A 21,164-nucleotide genomic window follows, 5' to 3' on the forward strand; every position below is an offset into this window, starting at 1 on the left:
TTCAGAGCGAGATGGATGGGAAGACACTGTCTGCCATCGGGATCTGCTTCTCTCCGCCTCAAGGTCTTTTTCCAAGAACCAACGAGGCCAGAAGAAGATGTGGTTCCGTAAGTCTCGGGTATTTTCCCGGGATGCTGAGAACTCGCCATCCCCGAGAGGCAGAGGGGGATTTGACAGACTCCACCCTAGATGCAGAGGGGGTCCTAAGAACTTTGGATCCCAAGAACCTTTCTCAGACAAACCCAGGCAGCAGCCCTGAGGGGTTGCCCAACTGTCCGTCTCTGGAGGCAGTCAGGGGCCATTTGTCACTAGACCCACTAGCTTGGGTGTCCATTATAACAGATCAGTGGGTGTTGTGAATTATATCCAGAGGATATTTCGTCCTGTTCAAAGAACCTCCCCCATCCAAAAAAGCCCTCCTAGACATTCCACTCACACAGAGGGAGGAGGCAGCAGTGCAAATAGAATCACTGCTACATAAGCGAGTCATCCAACTGGTCCCCCCAGGCCAATCCGGGGTTTATTCCAGGTTCTTTTTAGTGCCAAAGAAGATGGGGGACCTCAGACCAATTTTGGATCTGTCCCAATTGAACCTGTCTGTAACCAAGACAAAACTCTGGATGGTCATGATTCAATCTATCCTCCTCTAACTGCAGGCCAGAGACTGGATGTGCTCGATCTATCTCCAGAACGCGTACTACCACATCAAGATAGACAGGCACTCCCAGAGATTCCTTCACTTCTGACTAGGAGTCAATCATTACCAATTTCGTGCCCTTCCCTTTAGTTTCACCACAGCCCCCCCAGGTGTTCACCAAAGTAATGGCGGTAGTAGCGGCTCACCTGAGGCATCAAAGCATTCAGGTCTTTCTATACCTGGACGATTGGCTCTTTACTGCCCCTTCAGAGCATCTACTTTGTCAAGCCAGGGACTCTTTTCTTCGGGTAGACAACAAGTTGGGCATCACAATCAGTATGGACAAATCTGCCTTACTCCCGATTCAGGTGTTGGACTTCATCAGGGCATGGCCGGACACAATACAAACAAGGGTGTTCCTCATGTCAGACAGGTTGCGCAGTCTGAGGTTACACGTCCTGCACATTCTTCAGACTCAATCTGTCAGCCGATGCAGTGTTGTGGGCATTAGGTTCTATGGTGGCCACAATCACTCTTCTTCCTATGGCACGTCTCCATATGAGAGTACTACAGTGGACACTGGCTGTTCAGTGGTCTCTGCTAGACCTCCCTTTCTCCTTTCTAGTGAGAATCTCGAAAGCATGCAGGGACTCCCTTTGGTGGTGGATTCAGTCTCCAGATCTCCTCAAGGGATGCCCATTTCAACCTGCCTTGCCCAAGACTATGGTGACCACGGACACCTCCCTACTGGCGTGGGGGGGGCACTGTTTGGGAAGGACAGTCCAAGGTCCCCTTCCAAGACCTATCTGCATATCATTGTTCTAGAGATGATAGCGGTTTCTCTTCTATTGCAGACCTTTCATGCTCATCTCCCTCTAGGAACAATTACAATTCAGATGGACAATATGTCAGTGGTCTGGTATATCAACAAACAGGGGGGAACCAGATCTTATCCCCTGTGTCGAGAAGCTATGAGTTTGTGGGAATGGCTGATCATTCAACTTCCGTTTTCTGGTGGCAACGCACATTCCAGGACAGTTCAACATGCTAGCGGACAGGCTCAGCAGATTTATCATGATGCCTTATGAGTGGTCTCTGAATCCTTCAGTAGCGGAACAGATCTTTCAAGAGTAAGGTTGCCCTTGCTGTGATCTCTTCGCATCTCCTTCCAAAGCAAAGTGCAGCGAGTTTTTCGATCTGAACCCCCCACCGGGGGAAGGCCCAGAGACACTCTGATTCATGCTTGGTCTCCCAGTCTTCTTTGCACATATCCTCGTCTTCCCCTCATGTCGAAGTTTCTGCAGAAAGCTCGAAGGCTTGGGAACACTGTGATCCTCATCACCCCATTCTGGCCTTGACGGGTTTGGTTTCCCTTACTCAGGTCTCATCTAGTTGTTCCACCATGGACTCTGGAACTAGTTCCAGATCTTATCTCACACCCTTCAGGGATTCCACACCCAGATCTGGGCAGTCTGAAGCTCACGGCTTGGCTGCTCCAATTCTCATGATTATTGACTCCCGGTTTGTCATCCCCTGTTAAGTCCTTCCTGGTAACAGCTCACAAATCTTCTACCAGGAAAGTGTATCGTAGTAAATGGAAATGTTTTTCTTTATGGACCACTCAATGGTCCTTGGATCCTTTTACAGCACCTCTATCAGCAGTTCTAGATTTTCTGGTTAGCATTTTTCAACAGGGCGCCAGTTCTTCTGCTGTCAAGGTTCAGTTGGCAGCCATATCTAATTTTTATGTGGGGATTAATATGTTTTCGCTGGCTTCCTCTAAACTGTGCAAGACCTTTCTTAAAGTAGCTTTTCTTCTTAGACCACCCATAAAGGATCCTATTCCTCCGTGGAACCTTACCCTGTTGTTGCAGGCGTTAGTTTCTTCCCCTTTTGAGCCTGTGGCTTTGGTAGATTTGAAATTTTTTACATGGAAAACTGCCTTCCTGGTCGCCATTACCTCCACCAAAAGAGTGTCAGAGCTTCAGGCTATTTCGAGCAAAGTGCCCTACATGATTTTCCATAAAGATAGGGTGTTGCTTCACACTAACCCTTCTTTCCTTCGCAAGGTAGCTTCGGAAGCCAATATTAACCAGACTATAAACTTGCCAGTCCCTTTTCCTAACTACCAAAATATAAATTGCATTTGCTCAATGTACATAGACAACTGAGGTTTTACCTTCTGAAGACCAAACCTTTCCGTAAGTCTAATCAACTTTTTGTGTCTTATGCCAAGCTCATCTTTAGTAAACCAGTCTCAAAAGTGACAGTTGCTCACTGGATTTCACAATGCATTGGCCAAGCTTACTCAGAGAGGGGTCTGCCTCTACCAGGAAAAGTGAAGGTTCATTCAACCCGATCTATGGCTGCCATCAGCGGCCTTTTGGTCTAGAGTGTCTTTGGATGACATTTGTTCAGCTGCCACTTGGGCTACATCTCACACCTTTATCTTGCATTACAAATTAGACATTGTCACTAGGAGTACATCATTTGGCTCTGCGGTGCTCCGGAACATCCCTCCATGAGGGCCGCCCAAGAACTAGGTAGCTGGGGACTCTGTCCCACGGGTTGAAGAGCAAATGAAGTAAACTACTTCAGATAAAGAAGTTATGTACTCACCATAACGTTCCATCTGAGTAGTTTTACTTCATTTGTCTTCAACCGTCCCTCCCTCCTTCCCCCTGACCTTATCTTCAGGATATGATATATTTTTCAGATTGTTACTGTTGGGATCCTTGCCTTTGTCTAGGCTAAGGTTGGGTCTGTTGGTTATTTTGGTAGATAAGGTATTATTTGGTCGGGTGTCTGTTCCTATTAGGCAGCAAACTCGATCTGAAGGGAGACAGTGAGGCATTATGGGTAAGGGGAGGTGCTTGGAGCTCAGAGCCATAGCTGGAAAATGCAGCTGTGTCAGATCCGTAGTGGATCCAAAGAACCATAGGTTGAAGACAAATGACGTAGAACTACTCAGATGGAACGTTATGATCAGTGCATAACGTATTTAATTTATACATATCTTTTGGCAGCGTTCTAAATTAGAGCAGTTTAAGAGGAAAGTACAATATCTGTGTAATGTCCTTTGGCCTGACAATGTGGCAATCACAGCATCTCTCTTTGTGATTATTTTAGATAAAGTAGAGTGAGTTGTGAAAGGGCAAGGGTTTTGTTGGAATTCCTTCTAGCTGTAAAGAAAGCAGTCACCAGAAAGTGGAAAAGTAAGGAGCAAATTGTGGAGATAAAAGAAACAAAACTCTTGTCATAAAATGTCAAGAAATAAAGAGAAAAGAATGTTGAAATGGATGCCTTAGATATTGCAGATGGAAGGGAGTGGGATCATCTAAGTCATGCATGGTAATTTTTAAATGCATTTTTTGCCACTGTTTTGACATAGCATACACCAATTTGGTAGAGAGGTTTTATGCTATCTAAAGTACAGTGAGCTCCAAGTAAGCATTTCTTTTTTTAATATATTTTAGAAGCTAAAAGAAAATCTTGTGTTTTAATGCTGTTTGTGAATCGGTTGCATCAGTAGAATTATCCAAAAAAAAAAAAACAGTTGAACTGCTCAGACTACTGAATGGAAGTCTAGGACAATAATATAGATATAGAAACACTTGCAAGTCATCATGAACAACACCATACTGGAGATTTCACTGGGGTTGTTTTACAAGAGTAACTGATTACTAGCAGTTTATTCATACATTACTTTGCTGTGCCATACATACTTTTTTCAGGAGGCAAAGCTGCATTGCTTTGAAGTGCAGGATTATAGCTTCAAGAATGCATAATGGAGATCCCAAATTTCAAAGCAGTTTCACTCTCTGAGAGAGACTTCTCAAAGAGTATTGTATAGTTAACACAAGAGCTATGACTGGAACAGATCCTTTAAGAGTCAGGTGGATCACATGATTGTGTTCATCTGTTTATTTGCAAAAAGAAAAAGGCATGGTATCCCTTGAAGTCTCAGAAAACCCAGTATGCAACCTATACTCGGTCAAAAACAAACCAAGAAGAAACTTCGCAGTGTGGAGGGTGTGAAGTTCACTGCTTGAATTATGATATGCACCTAGTTCACTAATAAAAATCGAACTGTAAAATATCTAAAAATAATAAAATATAAAATAGTAGGTAGTCAGTTGAGTTAAAAATGGAATATCCTTTATTGAAACACACAAACAAGCAGTCCTAGTTAAGTATAATGAAAAGCATCAAAAACGTTTATTTTTATATAATCAGGTTATTTAGAGCAAGGGAATAAAGCATTAAGGCCCTGTGGATCTGAACAAGTGTGGCATCTAACTAAGAAAGCATTTAGTTTGAATGAGTAAAAGTGCAGTGAAGAGTATCAGAAAACATCACCAATGTCAGTTATTTTCATTGTAAAATATTTACTTTTGATATATGTTTATAACAATATTAGTATGTAATGTCAGCATTAATCAGTCCCATGTCTGACTTTTAATAGTCTTTTAAATAGCGGGGCAGTTTTTTGGCGTTCTAGTATGAAGCAATAATAATTAAGCCCTGGTTTTACCAAAGACAGCATGGCTACCAAGAGCAGCTACCAAGAGCAGTATCTGGAACACCAGGAGGGACATTACCATCAGTACAGAATCAACCACCACCACAACAACAACAGGACCAATACCAATACCATTACCAGGATCAATGTCAGAGCTCCAGATTAGGACAATACTATCAGAGTCACCAGGAAGACTACCACTACAATCCCCCAAGACTCCAGAAGGCATAAAATGAGCTTTAATGATCCCCAACCCCAGCCAGAGCTCCTCCGAAAGATGGGAAGACAGGAAAACCAAGTAATGGACAGGAGTGAGGGAAATGAAATACTTGGGGAAGTCCAACTACACCCAGGACCCAGAACCATACTGAGAAAAGAGCCACACTATTAACTTACCCTGTTGTCTGGAATCACTCCAAAAAATAACTTACTGACATTAAGATTAGTGTGCTTTCAAAGGGATTAACTTTTCTTCCCCACTGCAGGTCTGACACAGCACGGGTACTGGTTGATTTAAAAATCCTATGTCAGAAATTTGAATGTGAAAGTTCTGTACCATGGCAAATCTGATACCACTGAGAAAAACCTATTGAAGAAACAATAAAAAGATCCACTAATGACTGCCCCCCTTTACACCAAACGTTAGCAGCCTTTGAGGTTAAATTTGAAATGGACATCCGAAAATTACTGCAAAAACCAGCAGGGAGAAATTTCTACAGCCTTAACAAAGGTGAGAAAAAAGGCATTGTTAAAGCCAGGCAGAGATAAGTCTTGATGGGTTATGAAGGCTGACAAGGGAGGAGGTATTGCTACTGATACCAGCAGCTATAACCAGAGGATAGAAGAAATGCTGAGCAACACTATTATGAATCTTTAACTTTAGATGAGATTAAGGCATCATACAACAACTGGTACACAGCCTTGACTGCACTTTATGATGACGGTTTGTTAACAGATAACTTGTTTGACTATCTACAAACACCTTCCCCTGCTTACCTGTATTCTTTGGCATCCCTAAGCCACATAAAAGTAGGGAAACACTCTTTACAGGCCAGTGGTTGCAAGCAGGGGGTCCCTAACTGAAGCTACTGCCATCTACCTGGATTTTCTGTTACAACCTCTGGCCGCTGTAACCAAAGGATAGAAGAAATGCTGAGAGACACTAACTATTATGAATCTTTAACTTTAGAAGAGATTAAGGCATCATACAACTGGTACACAGCCTTGACTGCACTTTATGATGATGGTTTATTAACAGATAACTCATTTGACTATACAGACACTTCCCCTGCTTGCCTAAATTCTTTGGAATCCTTAAGCCATATAAAGATAGAGAAACCCCTTCTTACAGACCAGTGGTTGCAAGCAGGGGGTCCCTGACTGAAGCTGCTGCCACCTACTTGGATTTTTTGTTACCACCTCTAGCTGAGAACAAAATTTCACAAATAAAAATACTCATGATTTTTTAAGGAAAATAAAAATGTTACAATTGATGCTGATAACATTTTAACAACAGATGTTGAATCATTATATACTGTACTTCCACATAATTATTGTATTGAAACAGTGATTGATTTGTACAGGAAAAACAACAATGACACAACATGAAAGAACAGATACACTTTTAGATATGGTGCTTAGCTACAATTTTTTTTTTTTTACATTTAATAGTAATTACTATAAACAAAAGACTGTTATAGCCATGGGGGCCTCTATGGCCCCTAACCTAGCCAACAGAGCCCCAGGCAAATGGGAGGAGGATTATGGTTTTAACAACAGAAAATACATGCAGCATATCACAGTGTATTTGTGGCTTATTGATGACATATTTATTGTGTGGAAAGGAGACAGTGTTAAATTAGAAGATTTTATCTACTATTTGAATCAAACCACCAGCTTCCTGCATTTCACCTCTTCCCACAGCCTCAACTCAGCAGTCTTTTTAGATATGCAGATTACTAAAGACTTGGACCAAGGTAAAATGGGCACAGATCTTTAAAGAAAATCTACCAGAGTTCATATCTTGCTACATAATAAGAGTCTCCATCCCACCAGGATGAAATATAATGTTAAGTCCCGGGGCTATTGGTTGGCTAGGATCACCACAAAAATGGAACCCTTCCTTAAGAACATAAATTATCTTGAAAAAGATTTTTGGTGACGGGATAAGAAAGAAATATGTTAAGAAGTATTCTGAAACCTATAATTGAACTAAAAAGTACAAATAGGAAGGTGTAAAAGAAATTTATGGACAACAAATCTAAAGACAGTGGTAAATTGACTTTTACTGTTGACTGTCACAGCAACATTAATATTATTAAAGAGAACTGGGCCATAATTACTGAACGCTTGCCTTTAGTGGACATCCTTGGAGAAGCTCCTTTCTTTGTGTATAGGAAAGCCAGAAACATCAGAAGTTGGGTTGAAGGTAGGCCCAGACCATTTGATACATGCACCAATAAGTGAGGAGCAAACTGTGTCTTTGGTCAGCTGATACAGGAGACATGTTTTTTCTGTCCTTATTTAAAGAAAACTGATTAAAACCAACCCAGGAGGTGACTGTAACTCAATGAAGGTGGTTTACTGTAAAGCATTTTATGTAAGGAAAATGCTCAACAGACTTAAAAGAACGACTTCTGCCCATCTTTCCAAAATTAGAGCTAAGTGCAAGAATAATGCACTGGCTCAGCACTTGCAGCTTCACAAAAGACATGCTGGCTTTAAATTTAACATTATTGATTGTGTGGACCTTTTGGAACTGGAAGGAGACATCCCTAATCTTTTAGAAAAAGTGAACTATTGTAGCAGCTGAAACTGAACTATTTTAGAAAACCAGGGCTTAATTATTATTGTTCCATAAAAAGCATGCTAGAACTCAATAAACTGCCTCATTGTTTAAGGGACTATTAAAAGCCTGATATGGGGCTGATTAATGCTGACATTACGTGCGAATATTGTTAAAAACATATCAAACATTGTAAATATTTTACAATGAAAATAACTGACATTGGTGCTGTTTTCTGATACTCTTGAGTGCACTTCAACTCATTCAAACTGTTTTCTTAGATGCCACACTTGAACAGATCCCCAGGGCCTCGATGCTTTATTTTTAACATTTTTCACTGTGTTTCCACCTTACCAATTACAGCTATGGTTTTTAGCCTACTTAGGTGTTCACTTGTAGAGTTAAACACATGTTCATTAATAATACAACTATGATGATATATTTTTTTACACACAAACCTGATGAATTATTTGATATGAAAGTAATCTTTGTTAAAAGTGTTTCAGTTTATATAAGTATTAATATTTATTCTGATAGATGTCTAGTGATAGAAATTTTTCTTAGTCATTTTGTTAGTGAGTTAGTTTCTTAATAAAGTTTGGATTAGTAGGGTAGCCTTAATAAGCTGTTCTTATATAGAACATTTTTTTATTTGTCTCTAGCCTTTTAGTTTCAGTTCTAAGGTAGCACAGTCTTAGTTTACACTATGATGTAACGGGGAAGGGGGACTTGGTTAAAGGAATGAGTTTAATGCTTTTATTGCTGTTAACAGAACCACCCTCTCTAACTAATCCCTTGCTCTAAATAACCTGATTATATATAAATAATGAATGTTTTGATGCTTTTTATTATACTGAACTGGGATCACTTGTTTGTGTGTTTCAGTAAAGGATATTCCATTTTTAACTCAACTGTGGACGACCTACTACTTTCTATTTTATTATTTTTAGCATGTATTTTACAGTTCGATTTTTGTTAGTGAACTAGGTGCATGAGATAATTCAAGGAATAACACCCTCCACACTGCAAAGTTTCTTCTTGGTTTGTTCATCTGTTTATTTGCACAACTGCCAGGGAACACAAAAATATATGAACTGAAACATTGCTTGTTCATCAGCTGTGACTAGTTTTAGTGTACAATGGTTAGTAAGAGTTTTATGACAGCATACGCAATTCTGGGAATCATTGTAGATTTTTTTTTCACATTACTTTTTTATGTTCTGGTAATCCTGATTTTTAGGTTAGCAATGCAGTCCCTTTATTGGTGTGATAAGTGCTCCAGATGGGAAGATGGTTTTCCTTCATGAAATGAACTGGCATCTAGGTTTTGTTAGTGTCAGCATCTCATCCAGGAGATTAGCAAGTTATATTGTTTCTGTCTTACAGTGTGATGTTTATTGCATAAATGCTTCATTAGTTATTTGCATATTGTAACAGCCATAACAGTTTTTTTCTTCTACTGTTCTGTTTGGCAGGTCCTCAGCATTGGGATTCTTCACTGGCGTTGGTCGTGTGGCAGCCATCTTGGGTAATGTGACCTTTGGGCAACTGTTAGATGTGACTTGTGCGGTGCCCATCCTACTGGTTTCTGTCTTACTTTTCCTTGGAGGACTCATTTCACTCAGGTTACCAAATACCAAAAATGTTGAGCTGGAATGAAAAAGAAATACTGCAAAAAAAACAGTGCAAGATTCTGGAAAAAGCAGAAAAAAAACACTAGGAAAAACTGAACTGTGTAAAGGCCAATAATACAAAAAGCACCGCATAACACTAAATATGTCATCATTTATTCAAAAAAAATTAATTCCTTCCCACAAGTTTTTAAATGTGGATTTTCTGCCATATCAGCCATCCACATTTCATGAGGAAATTCTCTTTCCAGGGGCATTTGGAACAGTATCCATTCATAGATTTAAAGTTCATACAAAGGCAGTAGTGTGTCAAACATTGTAAGCTTTACAAACAATGGCCTAAAAGTGAGTTAATAATTCAGAAGCTGGTGGTAGGAGGCAGAGTTAATTTTGAGGATATAGGTAGAATTTTATTAAACTGATTTGTGATAAGAGGGTAATTAATTTGAGAGATAATATTAGAGGGAAAGCAGATAAAGAGAAGGTGGAAAAAGGGAGGAAAATAGAAAGAATAAGGAGGCTTGGGATGGGATAATGGTACTTTGGCAGAGTTAAAAGTTTTTTATCTAATGACTCCTAGGATTAATTTCTGCAATCCTGTCCACTTATCTAATTGAAGTTTGAATTTTGTAGGCTTTTACATTAATTTTGTAGGGGAGTAAGACTCTTGTGTGATGAATTTATCCATGTTATCATGGCTTTGATGTAAAACTAGGTCTTTGAAATCAGTAATAACTGACTGAGCTTTTTGAAGAAAGGGTAGCTGCAGAGTGCAGAATATGGCATAATTTGAAAGGCAAGTGAGAGGTCACCTCACAGGAGTCTAAAGGCCACAGAAAATCAGGACAGGGATTTTAGTCTGACCAAATGAGACTGCTGCTTTAAATCATGGATTCTTTTAGTTATAACATGCTGGAGTCTTTATAGTTGAAAAAGCTGCATAGAGCTATACTTGCCAAATGGTACACAGTATTGTAAGATGGGGTGAATACATGCAGATTAAATGAGAATTAAGATGGATTAGTATAAAGTTGATGACCCAACAGATAAGAGAGCAAGAAGAATTTTGTGGCAATACTTGAGATACACTGACATAAGGACAGTTCATCGTTTATATAAATTCCTAAATCGTGGATCAAGGTGTCAATCTTAATGTGACTTCTCTTTGTGTGATACTGTGCAGAAGCACTGATTTTACCAAAAGTTACAATACCACATTTCTTTTGTGTTCAGGGTGAGATTGTGATTAGAGCATTGGCATGATCAGTGCCTTGGTGGAGCATTAGTGAATTTGAAGGGGAGCTTAGGCTTATCCCCACCTTGCAGTCGACTGTGACTTTAGTTAGCCACAGGTTATTAGCATTTGCCTGTACTTCAAAGAAATATATTCTAAAGAGAAGACCAAGTACAGAACCTTGATGAAAACTACTAGTTGAGAATTGCTTTTTGTAATGGATGACGTATCTTCTGATTGTGTTCTATTGTGCAGCCAGTTAACAAAACAGTGAACTACAAAGTGGTTGACATTCAGCTGGATTAGCTTACTTTTGATGTCAGAATAGGAGTGGTATCAGGTACTCTGTTTCTTTGAAAAAGTTCCCAAAACCCTAAACAAGAATAAGAACTATGATAAGATCTATGCTTGACAAAGGCTAGTGTGGAGCGGCCAACCTTGTGGCAGGGGAATAACTAGGCCATTTCTCCATTTTTAGCTACCCGTCCTATGGAGAGACTTTTAATTGAAGATATTTAGGAAAGGTTTGGCTAAGTGATGCTCTACGCTTACAAGTAATAGGAATGTTGTCTGTTCCCAAAGAGGTGGGTCGTTTTTATTTTGGAGAGAGCAGTTAAAACTTGGTTTGTTGGTATTGGGGTGAGCAAGGGTATATAAGGGTAGAAATGAAGTTAGTTTATTTGCCATGATGGTAGCAATATGTTCTGTGTGGGTAGTACCATATATACTATGAGTTCATAACATGACATTGTGAAGTTTACATGGATAACTAAAATGGGCCTTATGATGTTGTTAGTGTTGATGGCTACTTTGGCTTTGTAGGCAACTTTGGTGGTATTCTTGAGTTCCTAATTTTGTTGTTTTACTAATGACCTAGGTGGGGGCAAGATTTATATAAGGCTAGGAGATTAAATTTCTTAATTTGTTGAATCTGTTGTCCCAGCAGATTTGATTTTAATGTTTTTACGGTTTTGCTTATGATGGAATGGAATTGTTTCCTCTATGTTGTGATTAAATAGGTCATATATATCCCTGGTTAGGGTTGGGATGTCATTTTTTGGAATGTTATGTTTTTTGATGAGGTCAAGAAAATTTAACAGGATAGCTTTATTTGAGACCCTAAAAAGTTCATGGATTATTTGTACTAGAGGCTGGTTTTGAATCAGGAGGTGATAGCTTAACGGTCTGACGTAACTAGGGAAGGGAATACATGTGGGGTTGTGCAGAAAGCAGGGGGACTAGTTAAGACAAAGTTATGAGGTCTGGGCCACAAGTGAGGACAGTTAAGTATTAGGTCCTGGGATCTGAAGTTGAAAATGTCAAGAAAAGCCTGGCCATAACAGCTGCTAGTTGTGCAAGAGGAGCAGCTGATAGTTGGGTAACAAAAGCCTCATGATAAAAATGGTATTTGGTTGACTTCCAGCTGATGGAGCATGTTTAAGTATTCAACATGTTTTTCCAGGGACATAGAGGGGGACTTGTAATGAATGACACAGTAGAGATGCTTTGTTGAGTGCAGTTTGGACTTCTACTAACTCAAAACTGAGGTTATTTTGGGAATGAGACACTTAGGATAAGATCTCAAATTTGCCTCTACCATTAAAATTTGTCCTGAATAAGTGATGTGTTTGAATCTGTCGACTGGAACCAAGTTTCAGTAGAAAGACAGAGGTGTATGTCCCCCAGACAAACAAATTCACAAGTTAGACATTTTGCTTCTGAGGCTTATGTTGAACGGGGCAACCATAATACCTGTCAGATTGGAATTTGTCAGGTTAGACTGTGTACTTTGAATTTAACTAAAAAAGTCACTATGGGCATGGAAAAGGGGTTTTTTTCAGTATGCTTAAAGAAATCAGAGGGTAGTTGCAGCCCATCCCAGGTGATGCAGAAATATATATCCATCATCTTTTCCCGGCTGTCACAAACTGGATTCCATAGAATGACACCATTAATATAGGAAATGAATAAAGCCAATCATGGTTGATTTGTACTTGTATATCATTCTAGGATACACAATGAGAGATTCACCATGTCTCTCTGCATCTCCTCCAAGAAAGACCACCTGAGACTGTTCAACCTTACACAAGCAACAACAATGTTATTACTCATACTGGGGCTGGGCTGTTTCAATGTTTGGAGACCCCGGTGAAATACCTTATCCTAGCACCTGAGAAACAACTGATCTTCACCAGTCCTTTGCCAGTCTGGTGACTGTAGAGTCTATGTGCTTGACAGTGAAATCACCAGTAACTAGAATACCTCTGGTGTTGGCATCCCGTTTTTGCTATAGGTCATTTGCATTAAGGGCACCATTTTTTAATTTAGTACTTCTTTTTATTAGTATATGCCAATATGACAATAGTAGGTATGAACATCTTGTTTCCATGTTTGTAGTGGATTTATAGGATCTTGAGGCTGTGTGTGGTTGAAGTGCCCTATCCTTTGTCTTGGAGGACTTTGTTAGGCATAGACTACTTCAGCATATATTTACTGATGATGGGAGAGATTTGCCACCACCAATTGTACATAAGTGCACCTCTTGCAGATGGACTTTGTGTTAAGTAATATTAGTGGATTGTATAAGTATGGGGCAGTTACTACACTGCCTTAGGAAGTCTAGAGAAATTAGGCTGGCTGAGGAAACACAATTAATAAACTGTATAACTTCATAGTTTACAGCAGTATAGCTAGAGTCAGATACTGACTAAAAAGCTTAGTTGTGGTTTCACAGAAGGTTAGTCACAGGTTGGATAAGGTAACTGCAGCAGACTATAAACAAGTTGAATGCTACTGTAGTGGTATGCTTATTCTAAACAGTGCATGAAATAGTGAAGAGACTGCATGAAGTTAAGATAGCAAGGGGAGGATTGCCAAGACTTTGTATAGATTTGTGTTAGTCCTTGCTAGTATAAATGCTATGTATCAAGTTCCCCTTGAACATATGAAATGAGAACCAAAATAAGCAGTGGAATATTTACTAACAGAAAATGTAAAGGCTTGCCAGAGTGAGATGCTGCCTTCATCAAGGTTAATGGATTACTTCTTCACTAAAGCCAGATATTACAATATAAAAATTGTTAGCAGTAGAAAGAAATTGCATAAATAATGTACTGTGAAGAAACAAAGGAGATGACAGAACATTTGCCACAAATAGTTGTATTTAAGTCACTGTGGCTCTCAATTTGCATGAAGTAAATTGTCAGCTGAGGTGAAAGATTGTTAAGGGCATCACAAAAACATAAAACTGAAAAATCTAGACACACTGGATTTGATAACATTATAAAGGTATATTTATCTGATGTAATAAGTCTGGCTAAGAACTGTGATGATATGCATAATATCAAAATAGTAGTTATTACTAAATTGTGGAATTTATCAAATGTATGCATTGATAGGTTCAAGAAATGTGAATGTTTTAGAGAATCGACTACAGAAGATGGATATCTTATATTAACTCACAATTCATTGCATACAAGATTAACATCAAAACCTGTGGGAAATAAAAATGTTGTCAGTGGTTCTAGAAAATGTATAGTCATAAGAACTTAAGTTTAATTGGATGTGACAGGAAACAAAATTAAGCATTTAAGAACTAAGTGAGCTTCTTGAAAAACTAAGACTGTTGCCTGAGACTGCAATTACTTTAGTTGATTTTAATTATCCTAAAATAGACTGAGATAAGATGTCTTGCACTACTCATTACAAACACGTTTTTAGACTATGTAACTTAAGATGTACGCACAGCTGGTGAATTTTAATACCAGACATAACAATATACTTGACTTAATTGTAACAAATAGTCCTAATTCAATAACTAGTATGGATGTTATTGGAACATCAGATCACAGTGTAATTATCTATGATGCCATATGGCACAAAGGTAGCACCAAATTTGCAGTCATTTGACATAAGAAAACTGACAGATACACTGAGGGCATCTTGGCAGGTAAGAATGGGGAAAATATGTAACGATGAAAAAAGCTGTGGCTGGAATAAATTAAAATTCAGATGTGTTACTGCTGTAGTAGAAACTTCTACACTAATGGATGTCAGTAAATTTAGAAATAAAATGCAATATTTTTAGGATAAAAAGTTTAAGTCCTTGTATTTTAAGAAAAGGATGCATGAGATATACAAGAAAGACTTGATGTGATCACTAAAATGGTAAAGGGGCATTTCAAAAGTTAAAGCAAGGTATTAAATTCAGGTTGCTTCTTAAAAAGGATAATAAAAAATCATATTAAACCCATTTCCCCAAAAAAGCAAATATAATTTTTTTCGCAGAAATAAGCTTATAAAAACATTAGTTCTCACAAATGTGTATCCCAATTGATCAGCCTTTCTTAGTAAATATTTGTGTTTAGAAGTAGAAACTTTCAATATGCATTTTGCATCCATAAACAATAGTTCATCTTTAAAAGATAACACTAAGTTCACATCAAAAATCCGCAGTAAAACCAGCTCCTCACAGACTGCTGAGACATATATAAGGAAAATTAAAGTAATAGTAGTGTGAGTCCTGATTTGATACAAGGACCATTCATATATTTACTTCATAAAGAGTTACTATCTCCATGGTAAAATATTTTCAACTGTTTGCTGTCTAAAGGCTGTGTGCCATGCAAATGGAAATAATATATTGTAGTATCAATACACAAAGGTGGCATTACTAATTTAATTTAGTACTTTAATTTACATAGGCCTATAAGTTTAACTCAAATCTTAGGTAAATCCTTTGATAAATGTATACTATCAATACTAACAGGACAGAATATTTATAATAAAGGCCTTTGACATCACTTAGCTTGATTTTATTAAAAGTAGCTTTACTATGTCAAAGTTAGAGTTTAATGGCGTAAATTTGACAGAGGAGTAGAAATTAACGCTCATTATTTATTTAGACTTTGCTAAAGCTTTTGATACTTTGCCCTCATTCAGACATTGTTGTCATATCAAAGCATGATACCAACCATTATATTCAGAGTTATGGAATAACTTATAAAAAGAACACAGGGATTCTTTTTGGGAGACCATGTCTAAAAATAATTGCTTCCAGAGTACCACAGGAATATGTCTCATGTCCTGTTTTTATTTAGTGTTTGCATCATTTCCTGATGTTTCCCAGTCATGGATCAAAGAATATGTAAATGGATGCAAAATTGTGAAAATCATTGCATCAAACCTGGATGCTGTAAGACTGAATGACTGTTTAGGTAGAATTAGTAGGTGGAGAAAAAAGAATCATATTAAAGTCCCCCCCCCCAAGAAAAATGCAAATATATATCTATTTGCAGAAATAAGCTTAGTAACCTGTAAATTTAAATGTTTTTATTTCTGGAACAAGTAGACAGAATGAGAAATTCTGGAATAATTGTGTGTAAAAGCATGTCCTTTAAAGAACATATTAATGCCAAAAATATTAAAGGTTTAAAGCAGATAGGTCATTTATTCAAAACTATTGCAGCAAGGGATTCAAGAAACTTAGTTGATGTATATAAGGCATTAATAAGACAAATGTTGAATATAATGTTGTCTTTTGCCCCTACAATAAAATGCAAGTAGCTTTATTGGAAAATATCAAAAGATTTTTAAAAATACACACATCTTTATAAGGGTCATCGTATTTAGAGGGAACCACAGTTCGGTACTAGGCAATTAGTCCACAGACCATTATAAGCCTAGCCATAAACAAAAGTTAGGTACTTACAATAATGATGCTTCTGTGTTGGCAGTTTTCATCCTTCCTCAACCATTGGGTTACGGATCTAACTTTGGCCACTTCTTAGACTTTGGATCCATAGGGCAAGCTCCTTCTCAGACCCATAATTGCTTCTAAAGCCTTAGATTACCTCACCCCAGGATATCAATGTATGGAAAGGAAATTGACCTAAAATTGTTAGAAAACTCTACAAACAGGAATGCAAAGGTATCTGGAACTGAAAGTGGGAAAAAGTCAAGACAGTATATCTCCAGGTCTTGCAAGGAAACCAAACTAGTATTTTCTACTGATGGAAGGAAGAAATGAGGGAGGATAGGTTGCGGAAGGATGAAAACAAACAGCATAGATGCATTGCTATGGTAAATACATACATTTTGTATCTGATGTATTTTTTTCAATTCTTCAACCATTGGGTGGTCTCATGGAAGGATATTCTGGAGTACAGCAGAACCAAACACTGCCCTGTTCCTAGAAAGGATAACCAACTTGTAATGAGTTATGAATGTATGAGCATTGGACCAAGTAGCAGCAGCACAAATGTCATCTGTAGAAGTTCTGGCTTGAAAGGCAGAGGAAGTGGTGACTGACCTTGTGATCTTGGTAAAGGCAAACCTTTTTGCTTATAAACTTGAGAAATACAATCAGTGAGCCACCGTGCTAATGTGACCTTTGACACAGATTGTTCTAATTTAGCTTTTGAAAAAGAAATAAACAATTGATCCAATTTCCTGAAAGTTTTTTTTTCAATGGAGATAGAATCCTAGTTGTCTCTGCATACATCCAACAAATGAAGCATATTCCCCTTTATTGTAGAATTTCAGGAAGGAAACTGGTAAACTGATGGACAGGTTTAGAGCAAATTCATCTGCTTTCAAAAGAAAGGCGAGATTGGTGCAAAGAGAAATCCTGTATGTATGCAAGACAACACCTGGGGTTCAGATACTTGTCTAGCAGATGTAATAACTAGAAAAATGGTCTTCCAGGACAAAAATTTCAAATCAGCATTTGCCATGGGTTCAAATGGAAGCTGAGTTAAGGCCTGGAGAAGAATTGTCAAATCCCAAGCAGGAGTGGGATCCTTGATAGGTAGTCTGAGTAAGAATCTATCTTTGAGGAAAGCGTTGCATAGCTTAAGGGAGGCCATAACTGGAGATTGCAGCCAGCTGTATTGTGATTGTGGAGTAACTTGCTCCATTATGGAAAAAGGAGGCCAAAAAATCTGGCACTGCAGGAATGAGTGCTAAAAATGGATCTAGGTGTCTCTCATTGGCCCACATAGAGAATCTTTTCTATTTGCTCTTGTATATCTTCCTCGTGGAGTAATTTTTGGAAAGTGTAGGGAGACAACACCTGGGAAGAAACCCTGGACTGCCTAGCTATCATTGGAAGTGGAGAAACCTTGTGTTTAACCTGAAACCTGAGGGCTTGTATGTCCAGGTGAGTTAGTCCAGACAGGTGAGACAGTAGATCTGGAGAGGGATTCAAGACCCAAGGAGGGTGTATTAGATGAGGCCAAAGGAAGGGGAAAACATACTTGGCAAGGCCAGAATGGATCAGTGAGGATCACCTTGCTCTTCCATTGACATGCTTTCTGTAAAAATGTTGATATGAGGTGTGTGGGAAGATAAGCATAAAGGAGACCGGGACCAATCATGAATCAGAGCATTCCTTGGTGACCCCCCATCTGGGGGATTAGGGCAAAATACCTGCTGAATTTGAAATTGCGGGCAGAGGTGAAGAGATCTCAACGTAGTTGGGCACCAAAGAAAAATCTGTTCCACCACTGAAGGATTGAGAAGAGTAGATATGCTCAGTCTGTCTGTTAAATGCTGGAGTTCTCCAGAATGTGTACTGCCAAAAGAAAGTGGTTGGAAGAGATCACTCTCTGCCACAATGTCATTGTCTCTTGACCCAAGGAGTAAGAGTGGGTTCCCCCATTTGTTGACTTACCAGACCACTGACATGTCTGTGTAGCAATCATCCCTAGAGGGAGAATGTCTTGAAAGACCTGCAATGCTAGGATAACTGTCTTCATCTCTAGGATGTTGATGTGAAGGTTGACCTCTAAAGGGGACCACATGCCTTGGACTGTCTGTCCAAAGTAATGCCTTCCAATTGGGAAGTGTCCATGGTCACCATGGCCTTGGGCAAAGATAGGACAAAGGTACTGACCAGAGAGGCATCTGGTGTGTGAATCCACCAGAAGACATGCTGCTTGCAGATCTTTGTGAGTTGAATGGGAAAGGCCATGATGTTGATTCATAGACTACTGTACTGCTAGTGTCCAGTATAGTACCCTCATGTAGAATCTTGCTAAAGGCAGAAGGGTTATGGAGGCTGCCATTAAACTGAGAAGCTGAAGACCCAACCTGGCCGGTGGTTACTGAAGAAACAATAGATGTGTCATTTGATGTAACGTGGATAGTCTGGATTGAGGGAGTCTTGCCACTTCAGAAACCATATATAGATGAGCACCTATGAACTTCAGGACTTGACTGGGGGAGAGATGAGATTTCTTCTAGTTGACTCTGATGCCCAGGTGTAGACATAAATGGAGCAGGTACTCCCTAGTATGCATTAGTACATGTCTGGTGGGAGTGGTGAGGAGCCTGTCATTGAGGTAAGGAAACACCCGGAATCCCAGCAATCTTGGGTGAGCTGCAAACACTGCCATGCACTTGGTGAAGACCCAGAGGTCTGTAGTGGACCAAAGGGCAGTGCTCTGAACTGAAAATAATTGGCCCCAAGCTGTAAGCGAATGTATATTCTAGAACATCTCTCTATTTTTATGTGATAGTGTGCATCCTGAAGCTTTATTGAGCACATACAATAGTTCTTCCTCAAAAGAGGGAAAATTAATTGAATCATGACCTTTTGGAACTTTGAGTGCTTGATAAATTGGTTCAGGTGACTTAAGTCCAGTATTGCTCTGAGCTCCTCAGTTTTCTTTGACATCAGAAAGAATCTTGAGTAAGTCCCAAACCCTCACTGGATTGATGAGACGTCTTGAATAACTTTTTTCTATTTCAAAGGCTGCTTTCTCTTTCTGAAGGGGTGGCATGCTAATAATTTATCTTGAATGTGAAGGGGAAGGAAGGGAAAAGAGAATGTAATAACCTCTTGTAACTATTTTGTGCACCCACACATCTTTGGTGATGGATGTCCAGGCTTCCAGGTACAGATATAAGCACCCCCAACTTCCTCCGGAGTGCAGCAGTTGGGTAACTGTTCAGGAGCACTGTAAACACTTCACAGAAAAGGGACCACTGAAGCCTTAGTTTTGTGGAATCCCCCCCCCCTGCCTCCAGGGATCTCTTCCAATAGGGGTCCTAACCCCTTGTGATTTCTGGAACCACATCTTCCTACCCCCTTTCTTGTTTCTTGAGAAGGTCCTCCGAGGAGCAGAAAAACACATTGCTACATAAGATACGTTTTCCCATGCTGCTAACTTCAGATGAGGGTCTCTTTAACCTGAAGCCCAAATAAAGTATATTCATCAAAAAGTGCACTGATGAAGGATGTCTTGCTGGACTTCTTAAAGTTGCATCCAGGTGTGCCTCCTAACAGTAATGCCTGAATGGTCTGCTCTCAAAACACCTTCCATAGAATGGGAAATCAGTTACAAGGAAGTGTTTGACAGGGACTGAAGGATGGCCATTTGCAAAGTGAAGGTCTTTTTAATCCTCTGCTGGCATGGATCCTGCAAGGAATTTGGAAAGCTTCTTAGTCAAATCCCTCTGGAACCTTGTGAAGTGTGTCAGGTAATTCATCTACCTCAGAGCAAAGGTTGCTGAAGCAAAAATTGGCTTCCCAAATCTTTCCAAGTCCCTAGACTCCCCTTTAGGGGGTGGACTAAAGAACTTTTCCTCTGCAAGTTCCTTTTTGGTGGCTGCCACAACCACCATGGCATCAACTAGGGGACCCCTGCTCCAGTGGGCCTGGTCCTTCGGTACAACTAGATACTTGTCTGACTTTCTAGAAATAGGTTTTGTTTTATCTGGAGCCTACCAAGCCAGACACAAAATGAGATCCTTCATTTCATCCACTTGGAGTACCATCCAGGACATAGCTGACCCAGTTCCAAAAACCTTAAGAAATACAGAATTCTCCTGGGAAGAGACTTCAGAAGACAAACTGTCTCAGAAGTTTGAGAACTTTTCCAAACAAGACATCCTCAAGGGGTGACCTGGGGGACCCTTCCGCAACAGTTGGTGTCTTCTGCCAAGGATTCCTGCAGGAAATCAGTGTGTCCTCTTGCACTTACACTTCTGAGAGCCTCCGCATGGGGATGATCCAAGGAAGACCCAAAGGTGTGTGGGGAGTCCTGTAAAAGGCCTGTCTTGAGGCTTGAATGGGCTGGCTACCTTGATGGGGCAGAAAGAGCAGACTCAGAACCCAAGGCAGATAGCTGCAGAGGGGAAGACCCAAGGGGGGGGTCAAGGATGTTCCATCTCCAGTCACATGGAGAGCTCTCTCCACTGTTTCAACTGAAAAAGCTGATGGAGAACACACGACTACCCCAGTAGGAGCTGAAGCTACCTACCTATAGAAGTCCAAGGCTTCCCCATGACCCTGCCTCAATGCAGAAGTCGGAGACAACAAACTGTCTAGTGCTGAAGCGTAAAGGGGAAGA

The 21,164-nt window shown here is 39.6% G+C and overlaps 1 protein-coding gene across 1 annotated transcript in view; it reads left to right on the forward strand.

Moving 5' to 3' along the window:
- LOC122806959 (synaptic vesicle glycoprotein 2C-like) overlaps positions 1-16,075 on the forward strand; it is a 419,490-nt gene extending 403,415 nt beyond the window's left edge. Inside the window, exon 13 of the mRNA XM_044077810.1 lies at positions 9,420-16,075. Coding sequence (XP_043933745.1) covers positions 9,420-9,603 — 184 coding nt within the window. The 3' untranslated portion in view covers positions 9,604-16,075. The remainder of the gene's footprint in view (positions 1-9,419) is intronic.
- Positions 16,076-21,164: the final 5,089 nt, after the last annotated feature.

This window comes from Protopterus annectens, chromosome 7.part0 (assembly GCF_019279795.1).
Source record: "Protopterus annectens isolate FY-2018-M chromosome 7.part0, PAN1.0, whole genome shotgun sequence".
NCBI classification, from domain to species: domain Eukaryota; kingdom Metazoa; phylum Chordata; order Ceratodontiformes; family Protopteridae; genus Protopterus; species Protopterus annectens.